The sequence below is a fragment of the Camelus ferus genome, chromosome 5 (genome assembly GCF_009834535.1).
Source record: "Camelus ferus isolate YT-003-E chromosome 5, BCGSAC_Cfer_1.0, whole genome shotgun sequence".
NCBI lineage: Eukaryota > Metazoa > Chordata > Mammalia > Artiodactyla > Camelidae > Camelus > Camelus ferus.
The window spans coordinates 23,659,953-23,678,772 of NC_045700.1; the positions used below are offsets into that span (position 1 = coordinate 23,659,953).

At 37.4% G+C, this 18,820-nt stretch overlaps 1 protein-coding gene across 3 annotated transcripts in view; it reads left to right on the plus strand.

The window, feature by feature from the left end:
* The window catches only part of ARHGAP15 (Rho GTPase activating protein 15), a 574,294-nt gene that overhangs the window by 355,875 nt on the left and 199,599 nt on the right, over positions 1-18,820 (plus strand). For all 3 annotated transcript variants that reach the window (XM_006191397.2, XM_032479387.1, XM_032479386.1), the window contains exon 10: positions 9,780-9,878. In XM_006191397.2, coding sequence (XP_006191459.1) covers positions 9,780-9,878 — 99 coding nt within the window. The remainder of the gene's footprint in view (positions 1-9,779; positions 9,879-18,820) is intronic.

The following is an 18,820-nucleotide window of genomic DNA, read 5'->3' on the forward strand; positions in this document are numbered from 1 at the left end:
TACTCAGGGGTGGATAGATTGAATGGAAGAATACAAAAATGCAGTAATATTCACTTGATCAAACCCATTCTCTATACTGTTGTGATTCTGTGTATGCGTGCGTGTGTGTGTATTTATGTATTGCGCTGCTTTGGAAAAGCAGAGGGAGGGAGAAGTATAGGACAAAGTGTTTCCTAAGGTAGACAATGTAGAAAAATGTTATCCTCATTGTTACATTGGGGTTAATAAACTCTTCATTTAAGATATAAATTTCTTCCTGGCTGATCCACCAAAATGTCCATTGCATTCATTGGACCAAAATTGATGTGAGAGCTATTTTAATGAGAGTTTAGGAGCTTAAAGTGAAAGACCAAAGGGAACTTTAGAAGTATTGCTTGGGATTTAGAGAGAAATTGTGGAAGGTGGAAACTGCCGGAATCCTGAAAAGGGAAGAAAGAGAAACAATGGAAAGGACTGGAGAAGTCGTCATTCTGTCTGGGTGGCAGCTAGCCTGTCTCTGAAACCCAAGGACTTTGAGCTGTCCTTGTCAAATGATGCTACCCTTGCAGCCAACTGTCCAACTTGGAAGCTGCAGACCACAGCCTGCCCTGGTCTGGGGGGCTTTTCTTCCTAGAGTCTAGGCCGGTCCCTTCCAGGCCAGTCTTTCCAGAGTAGACAGTATCATTTTCCACCAGAGACTTTAAAATCTGTTAGGTTAGATGAGCTCCAAAAATACGAATAAACGTGTGAGGGGTAACTATACACAGAAGTGAATTTGTTTAAAATTACTATCTATTTAGATTCCAAACTGCTTAGAATAATTCAGCTTTTTCCTGAACTTGCCTCTTACATTTGTAATAAAAACCTTGAGGCATCATAAGATAATGCAGTACCGTTTGAAGCACTTAATATTGATTAAATTCAGTACCAGTGTTTTAGCGTTAAGCATATTTTTCTGTCTCTTAATTCAAAGACATAAGATACCAGTAAACTATAATACTTAACATAAATCACCTACTTCTCCAAAAGTTCTTAGTAAAGTTGTGGGAGAATTATCATACGATGAGTATTTTAAAGGTGAAGAAAAGAAGAATGTGAAGGATAGAAGTGGAGAAAATATAAGAGTAGAAATAGGATTCCCTGATAAGCAATCTGAAAGTTTGGGTTTGGAAACCTGCTCTCAAAAGGAAAACCAAATGCCACTTATGGTTTAAAATCAAAAGATGAATTCAGTTAAATTCCTGAAATCTCCCATGTTGAGAATATTAATTTTGCTTCCAGTGTCCACTGCCTGGCTCTTATAGCAACCTGTTGGCAGACAACCTACTCGTGTATGGCATTCTGAAGGAAGAAAATTTACAAGTGAATGCTACCTACTATGGAAGCTACAAAGGCTATTATTTTTTTCTCATCCCAACCCATGTTTTAAACAAAACCTTAGCCAACTGGACATTCTCTTATTGGAACTTCAAATCTTGAGCAGTTGATGAAGAGAAGACAGTACTGGTGGTGAGGGTGACAGTGAAAACAGCATTCTGGCCCAGCTCTCAGAGTTGCAACACACTTGCTCTATTTCTTCTCTCTTATTTCACGGATCTCCTGAGAACCTTAGATGAAACATCTCCTAGACTGGCCCCTCAGCCCCAGTAATTTCTTTGAGGAATTTATAAATTACTTTTAGTTCCTAGTAAATTCTGTGAGTTTTCTTCTACCCCGATTTTCAATATCATTTGCATAATTTTTTCTTTGCTTAAGATAGCCACGGTGTATTTTTTTTCCTATTACAGCCCAAAACCTTAATGAATGTGCCTCATTTCCAAAGTGACTGACTGATATGTGTGTGTGTGTGTGTGTGTGTGAGAGAGAGAGACTGGACAGTTCAGTTTGTTGTCGTTGTTTTCTCTTCTTCTCTCTTTATTCTTCATGTATGTGCAGTTTTAGGTGCTTTGTTTTTCTTCTTTAAAATGTACTGGAGTAGCTGCGGTGGCCCTCTCTCCTGAAAGCAGAATAACATCATTTTGAAAAGCACATGGAGACTGTCTCCCTGCGTAAATGATGATAATGCCGTCACATTATTTGAACATTTAACTGCCTCTATTGAGTAGTTTTACTCGTAGTTTTGATTCATTTGGAATCTAACTGACAAAGATCCCATTACTGGGTGTTCTTACCATAATTTGTCAAAAAATATATAGCAGAGATGAGGGAGAATGAAGCTAATTTGTAATCCGGGGGACTTAACCTGGTTATGCTGATGAACTAACTAAATCGGTCAAAAGTTTGAGAGCCTAAAGATTAAAAACCACCATTCCCTGGTTAAACTCCAATTCATTATGTAAACAACATGATTTGTAAGTGCAGTCATGTGGAAGGTCTATTTGTTTTTCTCACCAAAAGATGCTTTCAAAGAAAAATTACAGAAAATGGATTTTCTCCAACCAATGTGTTGCCTGCCACCCCTGGTACAAGTGCTGAAGCAGGAGAACAAAGATGTAATGATCACACCAGCCAAGGCCATAGGCATGTGCAGAGCATTCTGAAAATATTGGCACCCCTAGCAAGAGGTGTTTTCTAAATACAAAAAGTTGTTAAGAGAGGAAGAAAGGATTACCAGTGAGCCCACAGATGGGACTATAGGTGGGGAGTCGGAAGCTCAGGGTTCTGGGACTGCTCCCTTTTGGGGAATACCATAAGGAGGGGAAAAGCAGAAATCATCCTTAATGTTGTGCCAGGATACCAGGCATGGAAGTTTAGGGGGCAAAAGCTATATCATCGGTACTTGCCAAGTAAACAAAATACCTTATCTCTCACTCCCCCTTTCCCTATGTGGTAGAAGGTTTTAAGGTAGAAGGTTCTGTGGTTCAAACACGTTCCTAAAATCTAATGGTCTTCCTTGGCGTATCAAAATATGGACTGTATCATATTTACAGGTGGGTGGCAATCCTACAAGAGCCCCTAAATTGGTAATGCTGTTTTAGCTAAATCTCTATGATTTACTGCCTTTTGATAGCATGTTCTACTTTGCAAAGGCATTTCATGTGTATTATCATCTCCCCCACGTCATGAAATTCATCATATAATGTTGAAAGCTAGTGTCGTAGTCAAGTTTCTCTTAGTTGTAATGGGAAGAAACTTGTCTAAACTGCAAACGTAGGAGTGGAATTTATTGGACTACTTAACGGAAAAGTCCAAGGAACAAGGATAGTTTCAGGAGTGACTGGATCTGTGGGCACAGAATGCTATCAAATCTTTATCTCCTCCATCCCTCAGCTCTGTCTTCCACTCTGTTGGCTTAATTCTCCAGCATGTTTTCCCAAAGGGTGGCACCATAACTTCTGGAAGCTCAGACTCGTATCCTCATAGTTTCCCAACTCACATCTGAACCAATCACTGTGGCCAGAAGGAGGAAATGCATGCGCCTCCCTGGAGCTGGAGCTGGAGCTGATGGAGTCAAATGGCAGCAAAATGAGAAAGTGTCATCCCCAAGGAAAACCAAAGTGTTCTTACCAGAGGGTAGAAGAATAGTTCCAGGGCCAGCAACACCAACAGACAACCAACGTACTCTTCCTAACCAGTGTCATCTGTAACAGGCGACCTCACTGAGTTATCTTCCAAAGTCTGGCCCTTTCTATTGTGATTGTGAGCCTTCTTTTGAAACCTTCTGGACAATGCTATGTCCATGTTCTAGTCAAATTTATTTGGTAGCACTGAACTGAAATTCTCTCTAATTTCTAATGCACCCCATGGCAACCATGTATGGTGCCTAAGCTTCAGGAAGTAAGGAGTTGAGGTGTATCTGTTTCATTCACCTCTCTATGCAAATTAGTTTCTGTACCCACTCACTCGTTGCACATGGCTATCCCCCCAAATGGCTGCCCTTGGGCCCCATTGTCTAATTCTAGAAAGCCTGACAATTCAAATTCCTGAAGCAGATAGTTTCTCTGATACAACCTCAGCTGTAGTGTCCCAGTTCTAAAACTTTTGGAGAGAAAGTTGCACTGACCCAGCTTGGGCCACATGACTGCCTTTGATTTAATCAGGCTCACCTGGAGGGCTAGCTCCTTATGCTCCAGAGCCATACCTTATTGGGTGACTATATCCCCTTTAAAGACAGGATAGAAGTAAGATGAAATTTTTTTGGCTTTTCTGGTAACTAATCTCTGTCTTCCAGCAGTGGAAGTTCAGTATATCCAGGCTCTTTTTTCACCAGGGCGACAGTGGCAATCAGGGAGGGACTGTTTCCTTTCCCAGTGAGGGATTGCCTGCACTTGCCTGGACCACCCAGTAAGTGGCAGTAATGCACCTCCCCCACTTCTGGCATTATAACAACGGAAAATAGCCACCTCACCCCCTCAAGAGCATTCTGGCCATCAGAAATACCCTGCAATTAAAAGCCTCTCCTATCCACCCCAGCTCGGAATCTTTCTCCAAGTCCCATCATTCTTTATAATTAATGAATTTCCACCACTAAACTTCGTTAAAACGGAGTCTATTTGCTGTCTCTACTTCCTCACCTTCTCTTCAAATCTTGACCAAAATATCTGCTTCTTAGTTTTATTTTACTAAAGCCATTTTTCTTATGATCACCAATAGCCTCTGAATTGACAAAATCGCATGAGAACTTTTCACCTTGAAATCCCATCACCGTTCTACTGTTGCTGAAATGCTTATCCTAACTTCTAAATATCAGTCTCTCTACTCTTCTCCAAACCCTCAGGTTTCTTCGTCTTAGTCTCCTTCACCCAAGCAAGAAACTTGAACGTCCTCTTTGCCTAGTGGGTTAGCTCACCTCCTGCACCCAGTTTACAGATCCCACTGAATCGCCCCATCTCTCATCTCTCCATTGTCTTAGTTCAGGTCCTTATCTTTCTTTCTTTCTTTCTTTCTTTTTTAAGAGCCTTATGTTTTGTAAGTAGGGACAAATGACTCAAAAACCTTATGCCTCAGTTTCCTTTCCTGTAAAATCAAGATGATAATAGTGTCTACCACCAAAGGGTTAAGGATTGCTATAAAGATTAAATAAGAATATATAAGGTACTTCGAACCTTGCCTGACTTAATGTAATAAATCTTCAATGTTATTATTAAGCACCTTTGCAGCAGCACTAATCACATCATATTATAACTTTGTGAGAGATGTTCTCCCCCCCTAGACTATAGGGGATCGTGCTTCATGCATCATTGCATTTTTGGGCTGAAGCACAGTGTCTGGCTTATAGTGGGCATGTAATAGTTACAAATGAGTGAATCAATCTTCACCTTCTTTACAATGTCCAGCATATGGTAGGTGCTCATGAAATATTCACTGAATTGAATTAGATAGAATTGAATTGATCTGGAGAGAATACAGATTAAGAAGTGCCATAATACAACGTAAAACATAATGAGTTTAAATTTTAAGGTGAGAGAAATTTCCTTTGAGATTCCTCCTTAGGGTTGACTCTAAATGGATGCATAATTCCACATTCTTGGCAAATTTAGAAATGTTTTCTCTATTTGCTCCCACATTTTGGTTTTCATGTCCTGTCAACTCTCTTTATTTCCATTCTCATAGCATAACTTAGATCACCAAATACCCATACTCCTATAGTCCTCTTTTATCAGCAAGCTATTGCTGCCTAACAAACAGACACAGGATCTCAGTGGCAAACAGCAAAAAGCATTCATGTTTCATGTGTCTGTGGGTCAGGTAATCTAGGACAGGCTTGAATGGGCAGCTCTGCTTTAAGCTGACAGGACTTGTATCCATGGCAAGTCATATAGCCAAACCTAATAGCAGCAAAATGAGGGAAATAAGTGTTGCCCACTCTAGTGAGTTTTACCACAAAGTCACATCGCAAAGGTGGTGAATGTATGAATCTAATTCAGAGATGAGAAGAATTCTCAACAAAGATTAAATTTACCATAAGCCTATCTTGATTTTGGTCTTCATAACACCTTCCTGGGCAATCACATTAGCTTCTTGACAAGTCTCCTTGTGTCCAGTCTTCTTCACAATCTGTGCCCCTTATCTGGTTATGAGCCATTTGGTTACAGGTGATAGAATACCCGCTTAAAAATTATTTGTATTATCTCGTATAGTAAGAATCTAGAGAATGTATTTTAGGATTGGTTTAGAAGTTCAACAATACCTTTGAGATCTCGGGGCTTTTGTAGCTTCTCTTTTATCATGTTTAGCTTTTGTTTGCATGCTTCTCGCCTCATGGTGACAAGATTGCAGCGGTAGCTCCAGGTATCACATGATTGCACAGTGATGTTCAAAGCAGGAAGGAAAAAAGATTGAATGTCTTCATACACCCCTCTACTTTTATTAGAGAAAAAAGTTTTCTCTCATAGCTTCCAAAGTCACTTCCCATTACACTTTCCCAACCAGAACTATCTATTCTAAACTGTCTATCTAAAGCTGCAAGGGAGGCAGAAATCAATGGAGAACATTTTCAGGTTCTGTCTTATGAGTGGACTCTAAAAACAAGAAAGAAGTTGGGAGGGGAATAGCGTTTGTTTAAGAAATCAATGTAATTTGCATGCTCTCAAATAATTTAATCTACTTCACTTAATGTTTAAGACCTTTCATAACACAGTCTTTATCTCCTTTTAAAGCTTAATAAATCAAGATTTCTCTAAATAAGAAAGAATGAGTGTTTCCCTCAGCACACCACATTCTTCTTACCATTCTTCTAATCACTGATGTGTTTGTCTGCCTCTCCTTCATCTTCCCCAGATTCCCTTTTGTCCCCTCTCTGACCACTCCAGTTTGTCTTACTTATCCTTGAAGATTCAGTTCTTCTCTGGGGAGTCTTCCATGGGCACCCACAGCTGTTCAGATCCCCCATCACATGCTCCCAGTGCATCACTTCTTCCCCAGGAATGGTAATTTTCATGATGACATGTTCTTATCTGTTTACTTATATGATGCTCCACTAGACAAGAAACTTTGAGTCTTGGTTATTGTGTTACTAGTGACTTTCCTAGCTCCTGACAAAGAGCATGTACTTAGGATTTTTTTTTTTTTTTTGAAAATAACACAATGATTAAAAGAGTAAATACCCTAGAATGCCTTCATCTCCATAATCTTCTGGTATCTACCTATCAAGAGAAAAAAAAAAAAAAAAGAAATCTCTCTCCAGATAGGAATCTATTTTTCTTGAATGATCTCCATCTCATAAACTTCCCCTGACCCTACCCGCCCAACATGTCATTCCCACTAAATGACACAAAAATACCTATAGTATAGAACATCTTTCTTAGCATTGAGTACCTTTTATGATACTTGTTATATTCTATTTTTTGTTTGTTTGAATATTTCTGTTAGCCCTACAGTATTATAAACTTCTTGGTATCTCTTTCACAAACTAATATGCCTACCTCATTGCTGTAAGTATAGAAGATACTCAATGAATGTTTGTAAAATTTAAATTATGATTTCTTTTAAAGGATTTTATACTTTGTAACCTTTCTTCCTGCCTATAATCTCTAGCCAATTTAAAGTATCCAATCTGAAGTTCTGGATTATTTTCCTTAAATAATATTTTATGTCATTCTTTCTTACAGTGATGATTCACTGTTTTTAAACAAATCTTTGTTACTTGACCAAGTATTCAAAGCAAATATCCGTAACTATTTCCCACTTCTCTACACAATGTTAATGGGTTTTGAGCTTATCTTCTTTCTGTCTCTTGGATGAAAATGCATGTTTCCATATTGAAGGACATTATTATTAGTGCTTTGCCTTAATTGCTTCCTTCCCTGCTGAGTTGTACTCAATTCAAGCCATCACCTTTTCTAAGAAATAGATGAAAACCATGAGTTTGTTGAAGCCTCACTACAGTCCATGTTGACTACCCCTTTGTGGTAACGTATCATTTAGCAATCTGTTATGCTATTTTTCTTTCCATTTCTGCTACAAATATATTTTAAACTTATTTAAGACCTCTACTAATGATATCTTGCAGTCAATAATTTAATAAATATTTATTGAACTTCTCATATATGCTAACATTGTTGAGTTACTGTGGATCCAGTAATAAAGGAAATAGGAATAATCTTTACTCTCCCAGGTTTTGCATTCTATGCAAGGGAAGCAACTAACTTGTAAACATATCAATTTAATATGTTGAGTGGAGAAAAGTGCTCACAGAAAAGTAAGGCAGAGGCAGTATGGAGAGTTCCTATTGGCAGTGCTTGGCAGTTTTGTTTTTTTTTTAAAAGTGAGTGGGAAAGGCTGCAATAAGGAGACATTTGATCAGAGAGCTAGGGCAATAGCGTTCCATGAAGAGGAAATAACAAGTGCAAAGTCCCTGAGGCAGAAGTGTGCTTGGGCTGGACAAAAATCAGCAATGTCTACAGAGTAGCGGCAGGCAAGTGATGAGCTTGTCTCAGAGAGGGCAGAGAGAGCAGAGAGAAAGCAAATGAAATCAGGAAATCAGGAAGGTCAGGTCATACTGCCTTGGAAATAGTGATAGGGAATTGGAGTTCATTCTTTGCAAGATGGGAAGCCCTTGAATCTTCGAAATATTTGTTTCATTATCACTAATCAACATCTCTGCTGTTTTTTTTTTCCTCATATATATTTTTATTGAAATATAGTCAGTTTACAAAGTTGTGTAAAAAGGTTCTGGAAATGGGTGCTGGTGATGTTTACACAATAATGCACATGTACTTAATGCCACTGAACTGTACACATAAAAGTGGTTTAAATGGTAAACGTTTATGTTGTATATATTTTACCACAAGTTAAAAAAATATTTGCATGAATCTCATGGGCCCAAATCTGTTCTGGGCACTGGTGACCATCACATGTAGACAATGCAGCGCTCAGAAACTGCTTTGAGAAAGTACGTTCCATATATCATAAATGTAAATACATGAAGCCCAGTAACATAAATCATGCTCCAAATGAGAGGGCTAGGCTAGAATTTCACAGAGTGTGTTCTCAGCAGCATTAGTCTGGAGATACGCCCTTTGAAATAAAAAGATCTTGCTCAAGTAAGTTTGGGATGTAGTGCATCCTCCAGTCCCGCCTGGAGATCGCTAGTGCCCGTCGGCATGATGCAGGCTCTGAAAAGAAATACACGTGAGAGAAATCTGTTTAACTTTTTTAATCCAATGTTGCTAAATCATTTTGATCACAGGCTCTTTCCCCCAAATTGCCCATTAACATCCCGAGGAACCGGTATTCCAAAGAACCTAGGTTATAAGAGACAGAAAGCTGAGCTAGGAAGGATAGAGTTGGTGGAGGAGGTGCCATCTGAGCTGAGCCCTAAAGGAAAGAGGATACTTAGAGGAGAGATGAGGAAGGGCATTCACGGCAGGACAAATGGGAAGAAATTCACTTCAGAGCAAGCCTCCTGGAAGTTGGTCCTTCAGGGGTCATTGAGCCACGGAACGAATCTTCTAAACATACTAACAACTTCATAATTTTGATGACCATTGATAAATTTCTTCTCAAACACTCAAGACACGAATTCACTAAGATTAATTATTTTGTAGAAGTTTCCTCAATTCCCTGTCATTACTTTATAGACAACAAAGTTAAGCCCAGAGAGACTACAACTTTACTTTGTCATCCCTGCCTAATCAATGGCAGGGGGTTCGTTTTCCTTCTCTGGGCCTGGAGTCCTGTTCCCTAAAAGAGGGAGTTATGGTCTTGTATGTCTGCGGTAGACACTTTGGAATTAAAGCAAAAAATCGATTCCTATGCAAGATGCAAATTTCATCATGCAGTGGATATGGAAACAGAATCAAATTAAAGAACAACGCAAGCTTGGATTTTAATGAAGCTCATCTTTGTTTCTTTTGCAGATCAAATTTTTGGCTCTCATCTGCACACAGTGTGTGAACGTGAAAATTCCACAGTTCCACGGTTTGTAAAGCAATGCATTGAAGCTGTCGAAAAAAGAGGTGGGTAACTGAATATGCAGTCATTTCCCCCAATACTGCACCCTCCACACAACCAGTTCTCAGGTTAACAGCACCACTTGATTTGTCTGGGAAGCCATGCAATTAAAACTTGACTTTCGTTAATCGGTTAAGAGGATCAAATTTCTTATTAACTTCAGTTTGTTTTCACAGTAGGGACATCAATAATTCCCACTAATGTTCTTTTTTTTAATATTTTTTTCTGTCTGACATGTTGTTGATTCAATTGCAAACTTCTTGTGTTCTCGCCAGTGATAAAACATTCATAAAATATCAGCTCTCACAGTGTTAGAACCCTCCTAACATTCATGCTGGGAGACGTTGTGCCAGAACAAATTTTGGTAAGCCCCCAACATTACCCAAGTGAAGCAAATAGCATTGCTACTTGCAAACAGTGATATTCCATCTTCCACGTGTATCTGTTCAGTACAGAATACGACTAACTGGTTTTCCTGGAACAATAAACAGACACACCTCCAGTGTCAAGATGAACTCTGATTCCTATGTTTCATTTTGTTTTCCATCTGAAATTATTTCATCTTGCTGAGGGAACAAAACAAAACCCAACTGACTCATGATTTCTATGCTGGTCTATCTGTGGGGTGTTTTTACTTCAGATGATGACTTCATTCATTCAAGGTCATTTTCCCTGGAAGATACATACGGTAGATGCAGAATCTCAAAAAATGTATTGTGTAAAAATGTGAAGCTTCATCACCATCTGTTACAAGTTTACAGCATATTCCCAGGATCTAGGGGGATATATATCATGTGAAAGATAGAGGTGTTTTCAGACAGAGAATTGGTGAATCTATTCCCATTTTCAGCTCCCAGTCTCTTAAAACAATAGAATCAAGGGAAAAAATCTTTACCAAGTTATCTGCTAGGGAAAAGCCATTTTAATTCTCTCAGTGTTACCTGGATTTATTATAGAAACATAATAAAAATGGTCTGCAATTTCCAACTCCTGGAAATTCATACTTTAATTATACTGTAAGGACAGCCTTGGGATCCCATTATTCCCATATCAGTAGGGAGTGAGAGAATAACAAAAAGGGGACGAGTGGGTAGGGAAAGGAGATAAAGTGAGCAGCTTTGGGGAAAAGCATATCAACACACCGGAGAGAAGGGCTGAGAGCTCGGAGAGTAGAAAACAGTAAAAACAGAATGAACACAAGGAGAGTTATCTGTGAGGAACGGAGTCAACTGGAATTTAGAGGGAAATGTATTTTTATTGCATGTTGCAATCTCATTTAATTTGTAAGTACACATTTTAGGAATAAATATTATTTAATAAGTACTTAAAGCCAAACGGATCACTGAAAGTGTTATAATGTTATTATTTCCAATAGCTACATTATCATCATTTTCAGGAAATCTTCATTCACTTGTAAATACTCAGTACTGATGGTGTGAGCACTGTCATATTAGAACAAAAATCCAAATAGGACTTTGGGGGAAGCTGTACCTAATAAGATGTGTGCACATAAAAACCAGGGTTCTATATGTCTCTATTTACCTACATACCCCAATGAAAACTCTTCTAGATACAGCTTTGTGGCATGCTGATACCATAATATTGCAGAGCAGGACGTGCCCATAAATAGAAACTGTATGTTTGGATCATGGTATTTTGTTGGTGACTTTTAATAAAATAAGACGATGTTTTTGCTGACAGGAGCCTTCATATTTGGCATTATATTTCATTGTCCCAATGTTTGCTCTTAAAATGAATTTGTAGATTCAGCTAAACAAGTACTAATCACACAAATGATTATTAAAATAATTCCTAAGTGTTTTAATGAAACACAAAGACTACAGTTCCATAAAGCAACAGATAACTCGGAGCACTCTGGCAGTGTCAGCTTAAAGGAACTCTATGGAAACGTTCAATAAAAACTCAGAGGCACAAGATAAACCTCTCACATCACTGCAAGATTTACAAGTGTGTACTTTTGATTATATTTTTCTATGATCATTTTGTTGGATTAATATTCTTACATTTATAGGCCAACTCTATTTACTCAAAGTGTTGTTTTTACTAAATTCTGGCATAAAGCACCTCAGGACAGAAATAATTTATGTGAATCTAAGTCCAATATTTATGCAGGCTTCTGATGACATTTTATGCTGGGGTTGGTATTAAGAAGCAGCGTATAAAGGTGCCAAGTCTCCCAGCACGTCTGGACTCAGCATATCTAGGGCCCTCCCTCTAATGGCCAGACCCTCTTCCAGGCAAGGTATTCAACTGCAGAGTCATGTGAAATGCTTATGGACCAGTTACGAGAAAGGCACATTTAATAAAAACTGTGTGTTTACTCTCACAGTCTTAGGGAAATGGCCTCAGTACTCACTATAGCAGCACATCAGCTGCTATAAAAACAAACAAAAAGAGAAACAAACAACAACAAGAAAAAAGATTTGTTTCCTTTCTCTCTTTTTTCTTGAGATTATTTCTCCCATCTTAAAAAAATCATTTACAAACTGTAGCTGTATTTTTCAAATGCGTCTTACATGCTTGATTTCAAGTAAACAACATCAGGAGGGCAGATCTCACCCTTTATTCTTTCGGTCCTCCCTCCATGCCTCCATTCCTCCATTCATTCATTCATTCATTCAGTTACTTCCTTGCATTTGGCAGAACCAATTTGCTCATCATGCTCCTCTAGTCCTCCCAGGGAAATTCTACCCAGTGGTTGACACCAGATACACTCTTTATTCATCCCTGGTAAAGCAGTATTAGTTTTATTTCAAATTTTGTATCTCTTGGATATGCCTAGGAGAAAATCTCTTAGTGAGCCGAATGTAAACCAATTTAGCGAATGACTTGTTTAGTACGTTTCTTTATCTTGATTTGGATTTCCTTTATTCCTCTAAACCACCAGAGCATTCTCCTCCTTACAACGATTATAACTAGATCAGAGTTATTTCTGTGGTTTCTGATATTGTCTGCTCAGCCTAGAAAATACACACAAAACTTGGAGGGCAAACTGTAAAGGCATGTGTTAGGCTTTAAAACTCTCTCAAGTGGTTCACTTTCCCTTGTCTTGCCTTTTCAGTTTTAGACTGAAATCATAAGTAGCCAATGAAAAAAATTTATGTTTCTTCTTCCAGAGCAATTTCTGCAAAAATACGGAATTATTGTTCAACTAATGCTCAGTATGTATGGTAAACCAATCAAAAGCAGGAGACCATCGGGCACTTTTTTTGAGGTCTTAGGGGAAGAGCATGTAGAGGGAGACACTGTGACACACTGGTGGTATGTAGACCTAGCCAGGGAGAAGTCCAGTGTTCAGTGCTTTATAAAAGACTTTTTGTAGTTGTTGATGGCCTCAAAAGTATATAGAAATTGCTTACTTAAAAATAGGGTCACCTGTATCATTTAGAGACAAGGACCTAGGAGACATGAACTAAACAAAGTACTCAGTCCAGACTGGTATAATTAGCACTAAGACCTTACTCCATAGTTACCTTTATGAAAAGTATGTAACTGACTGACTACTCTTTGTGAAGGGCAGTTATTTGGAGAGAGCACTCGATATGTGACAATTGTAAGCATACAATAAATATTGATTGAATGAAGTAACAGACACTATTTTTTATTGCATTTCAGCAACAAGTAGCTATTCAGGACCTACTCTGCGTCATTCTCCATACTACCAGCTCAGGACATAGCACAGATACACATTAAACAGTGATAAGTGCTATGAAAAGACTAGAGACTGCGCTAGAAGAAAGAACCACTGTCAAAATACTAATAAAAACAGAGAAGTTTGTCTGCTTAAAAATGACATAATAAGGGAGGGGAAATGGAAAGATCAAAGAGCACAAAATAGCAGTTATGCAGGATGGATAAGTTTAGAGATGTAACACACAAGCATGATGACCGGAGTTAACAAACCTGTGTTGGATACTAAAAATAAGCTAAGAGAGTGGATTTCAGGTGCTCTCATCACAGACAAAAATTGGTAGTTATGTGAGGAGATGATATGTGAATTAGCTTGTCATTTTGCTATGAATACTTCTATCAAATTATCTTGTTGTACACCTAAATATTTATAATTTTTATTGAAAAAATATTTTTAAATGACATTATAAAGCCCTTTATAATAAGTGCACACTCTTCTGGGTTTAGTCTCCCAATGAAACTAGAAGCTTAATTACACCTTATTCCCCAGGTAATTTCCTTGACACGTTGTGACAATGTGATACAGGGAGTCACATGGTGTGAGATATCCAAAAGAATATGCTACAAGTGATAAACCAGTCCTTTTCCTATGCACCAGCACCACACATGGCCAAAGACTTCTTCCATGTAATAATGGAGTTAACTAAATGAATGAACGTGTTTCTACACTAATTGTACTTTTACGCATCCAGTATATTTTTGTTTGTAAGGGAATATGGCTGATTTTAAAACAATTTTTAAATTTCATTTGGATTGGCATTCATCCTTTGGAATACGGTTTAACAGCTCATTCTTCCTCCGTGATTCCCAGGTTCTGGTTAATATGCCCCAAACTATTTAACAACATTTAAAATAATACCTAGGGATCTGTTGCAAACTATGTGAAGGCACTTAACACCAATTAACTGTACACTTAAAAATGGTTAAAATGGTAAATTTTATGTTATGTGGGTTTTTTTTTTTACCACAATTAAAAATAAATGATACCAGATCTTCCAAATCTGATGATTTCAGCTATAAGCTACTTTACAGAATGCCTCAGCAGATGCTAACTGACAATTTTGTCCTCTCTTTTTTCTGGAACACAAAATACTATGACAAGAATGATACACAAAATTACATATTTGACTTGGTGCCTAAAAGCCACCCTGGGATCCATAACCTTGCTTAAAGATTTAAGAAAGACCTTTAGTCTACTTCTGAGAAGGTCCTTAGCCTCGAAAACTTTATCTCTCAACTTGACTTCTTAGCAGCTGTTATATTTTTTTGCTGTCGTTTGTTTGACAGGATCCAGTTATAGGTTCCGATGTCTGTTTAAAGAAACAAGGAGGCTGTTGGCTTTAAAATTCCCTCATTGCTTGTGTGATCAGCATTTTCCCAGGCTTTTCTACATAGTTTGCCAAGCAAAGGGACTGACCTTTTGTAGCAAACACTTTTTCATTTCAAAATGCTCACTTTGATTTTTGTCCCATTTTATGCTCATTCCAAACTGTTTACAACCCACTAAAAATGACTGTGAATTATATGTTTGTGTAATGGATTCCTTTTGTGGTCAGAGTGGAATGTTTACTTTGAACAATTAGTTATCTTTGGGTAGATTATAGCAACTTGGAAAAAGAGTGGCTAAAATTATTATTATACCTTAACTATTTCTTTTTGGTAATTCCTCTGCTGTTACATGAAGTTTGGGAGAAAGTCACATTAAGAATCCCATGACATTATAAGCAAAATCTATTTCTCTAATTGAATATTTATTTGGATGCATTTGTTAATATCATAGGAAGTTATGGTTATACACCTACACAGGAATATACTTACCTGTCACAAAAGTTCAGAACAAGGGCTATGCATAAATACATGGAGTTTTACTTATATACATTGCACTTGCATATTAAGTACGGCATGCGCATGTATGTATTTATTATAAAAAGAACAGGCATGATTGTAGTGTAGCTGTTATGCTAAGATTCAGTGCACCAATCTGCCTCTTGAGACACTGCTAAGTGTTCACTTGCAAAAATAAAACCACATCGTCTTTTCCCATTGCCTGATGATCTAGGACCCCGAAGGGCAGATCATAATGCCTTCCCTAGTCAAGCTCTGCTCCCAGTTCTGCTAATTTTGCACTGTTCATTCTTTCCCACTTTGGGATAATCTATTATAGTTGGATCCAGGCACGCACCAAAGGCTGATACTTCCATGAAGAATGTGCAATTTGTACTGTTTAGTTTGTGACGAGATTCTTGAAAACTTTTATGATTCTATCTTGTTCCAGAGAGACTTCTGCTTGCTAGTTTTATAAGCAGTGAGTGAAAAAAAAGTAACAAAAACAAAACAAACTGATAAAAATTACATGCTCAAAAAATAAAACCAAGAGTTCAAGATAAGCACTATTTCTTTTTCCCCAGAGAATATTTGTGGACTGAACAAAAATGTTTCTGAGGGCACTGACCTATGTGTTCCTTTTTTGTAAGCGCTGGCTTTTTGTGCCTGAAGTTAGGCATCTGCTTGCGTTCACAATAGAAATGACCCTCAAGGAAGCTCTGTGGAAGTCTGCAGCGAAGTTTCCTTCATTTTTACTTCTGAGTTAAAATTAAGTCCAATTTAGTGCTTTTTGGTGTTTTGTGTTTTGTTTTGTTTTGTTGTAATGCAACCCCAGTGACAGCCACCTTCCTGACAGCAGTCGTGTTGTGCTGGGTCCAAGTTGGAATTGGCTCTTTGGGGTTGTCATGCTGGGGCCTCTGTGTCTGTACAAAAGCCACATTCAGGGCTAGAGGGGAAGACAAAAATCAAAAAAGAGTAAACAGGAAACAGCCAGCGAGAGTATAAAAGAGAAACTGGGAAAAGACAACCAAAAGAAATCAGAGATGACAAGGTGAAGAGAGAGAAAAAAAGCTGTGTTTTGCAATTAAGAAAACAAATGTGGATAAAAGGGCATGCTTCTAAGGCTTGTAATGAAGAAAAGACAGACTACTAAACCAGTTACCATCTCTGCCTTAGTTACCTGATACCTGCTTCCCTGTTCCAGAGAAATGTACCCTTGCTCCAGAAAATGCTTGTAAGTTACATTTTGCCACGAATGGTAAGATTACACTGAATGTTCACAAATTCCGTGTATAGATATGGTTACTAATTAATTTGCTGTATTTATTAGTGACATTTAATGAAGTTTATCTACACTGAGCAATACACAGCAGTCTTATTATCAAAAAAGAGAGTTTAACTATAACAGAAGTTAATGTAGAAATGACTGTGCAGTTCAATAACCAGAAAGGCTATCTAACATATCCAGCAATGTGGCTCTGGTCAAATCAGTCAGCGGATATTCCCACACTTTTGAGTCCAGAATGCATACGAATAAATAATGTCTCTTCCTAGATAAAGCCTGAGTCTAATTTCCAGCCTCCGCTCCCACTCCCACCCCTGTTCTAAAGTTTAGGTTTTTAACATACTTTTCCCTCAGAGTCAGTTGGAAGGAAACAGAGCCAAAATGAATACGCTAGGAAATTAGCTTCTTGTTGTGGATGGAGAATTTAAATAATGCAACACCTCAACATGTCAAGATGCAACATTCTAAATTATCCTTTAGTGGTGTCATTTATATGATGGGAGTTCTGGGTCTGGGACTTTTTCCATTATAAGCCCTAATATTCAGAAGTTAATAGTTCAACCATAAAAATAATCTTGGCTGAAAGTTGGCAGGATGTTTAAGCCTGAAAGCAAATGTTTACAAAATTTGAAGAAAAAAATTCACGTGTATTTGGAAAGCATTGAGGTTTTAAAAAAATGAGAGTAATAATAATAACAATAACAATAATAATAACAACAACAACAATAATAATAATAATAATAAATAATAAGGCAGTTAGAGATTTCAGACATTTGTTGCCTTGGAATTGAAAAATGGATTTGTAGATTTTAAATATTTTTTATTCTTGTTGCATAATACGAACCAATTGATTAAAAAATAATCAACACTTATACAAGTGTGTCACTTACTTTTTGAAAAGAATCTTTATTGGTTGAATAAGAATCTATACTTTATATTTTATAGGCATTTCCCTAGAGCACAAAATGTGTAATAATTAAGAAGTCAAGTTAATTTAGGAAGCTATGAATGATGCCAAAATATTGCACTCTTTCGTGGATTTCCCAATAAGTAGAATCCCTTTCTAAATGTCTAGAAAAAATAACATTTTCCAGAGAATTTTCACACTTTCAGATGAAGTGTGTCCAACTTAAGCCTTAATCATTAATCTTCATATACAGTAGAAGAGACATACAGATTCTAGGAGAAATAGTTGCATTGGTCTATACAATTGAACTTGGCATATTTTCCTTACAGGATATTTTAGAACACTTTACTCATCTCTTTAATAGTTTCATGTCTTGGAGATTCTTCTAAATTCTAGGAGAGTTTATCTCATAGTCTAATGGGCTGTTGGGTTAGAAATGTTTTTCTTGGGTTCAAATAATCTTTTCTTTGCCAGTCTTATTCCTTTTTGCCAAATTTTATACTTTTAAAGCCACTTCCTATTTCCAGTTCAGGGAAAAAAAAAAGTAACAATCAAACAAACAAAAAAAAAATTCAAGGGCAGGACACTTTGAAAAGAAAAACTAGCTGTGCAAAACCAAAATAGCTCTGAAATGATACTGCTGGAAGAGTTCTTGAGGTTATAGTAGACTGTAGACCCAAATGTAAAGTCACACTCTTTTTAAGGAAATAAAAACGCCCTGAGATGTAGGGTGAAAGCACCACTTATCGAAGAAAAATATTTAAAATAGTACCTTCAGTTCATTGTGTGCTCCTTCCTATAGGGAGCATGGTTTTAGTTTTAGGTCTTCACACATTGCCTGGCACATGATAAATTCTCAATAAATGATGAATAAATGGATAAATTATAGTCAGCATTGTTTAAATCTTCATTGGAAAGTTACACACCATTGCTACACCTGCACATTGGTGGAAACTAAAAAAATGAGCAACCAGCAGTTGTTGGTTGAAGGCAGCTGCATGATGTGCAGCTAATAGTGTTGTTTGCAAATCTGCTTTTTAAACATTTAAACCATTTCTGATGATACTATATTATATTATTCTGAATGACATCATTCTTTCCCATCGATACTTAACTATGCTAAACATTTGAAGTTATGTTTACTTAAAGATTTTATGCTCATCAATTTTTGGAAACTACATTTAAGTTCAGCAGCTAGTAAAACATCCATTCTCTACTCA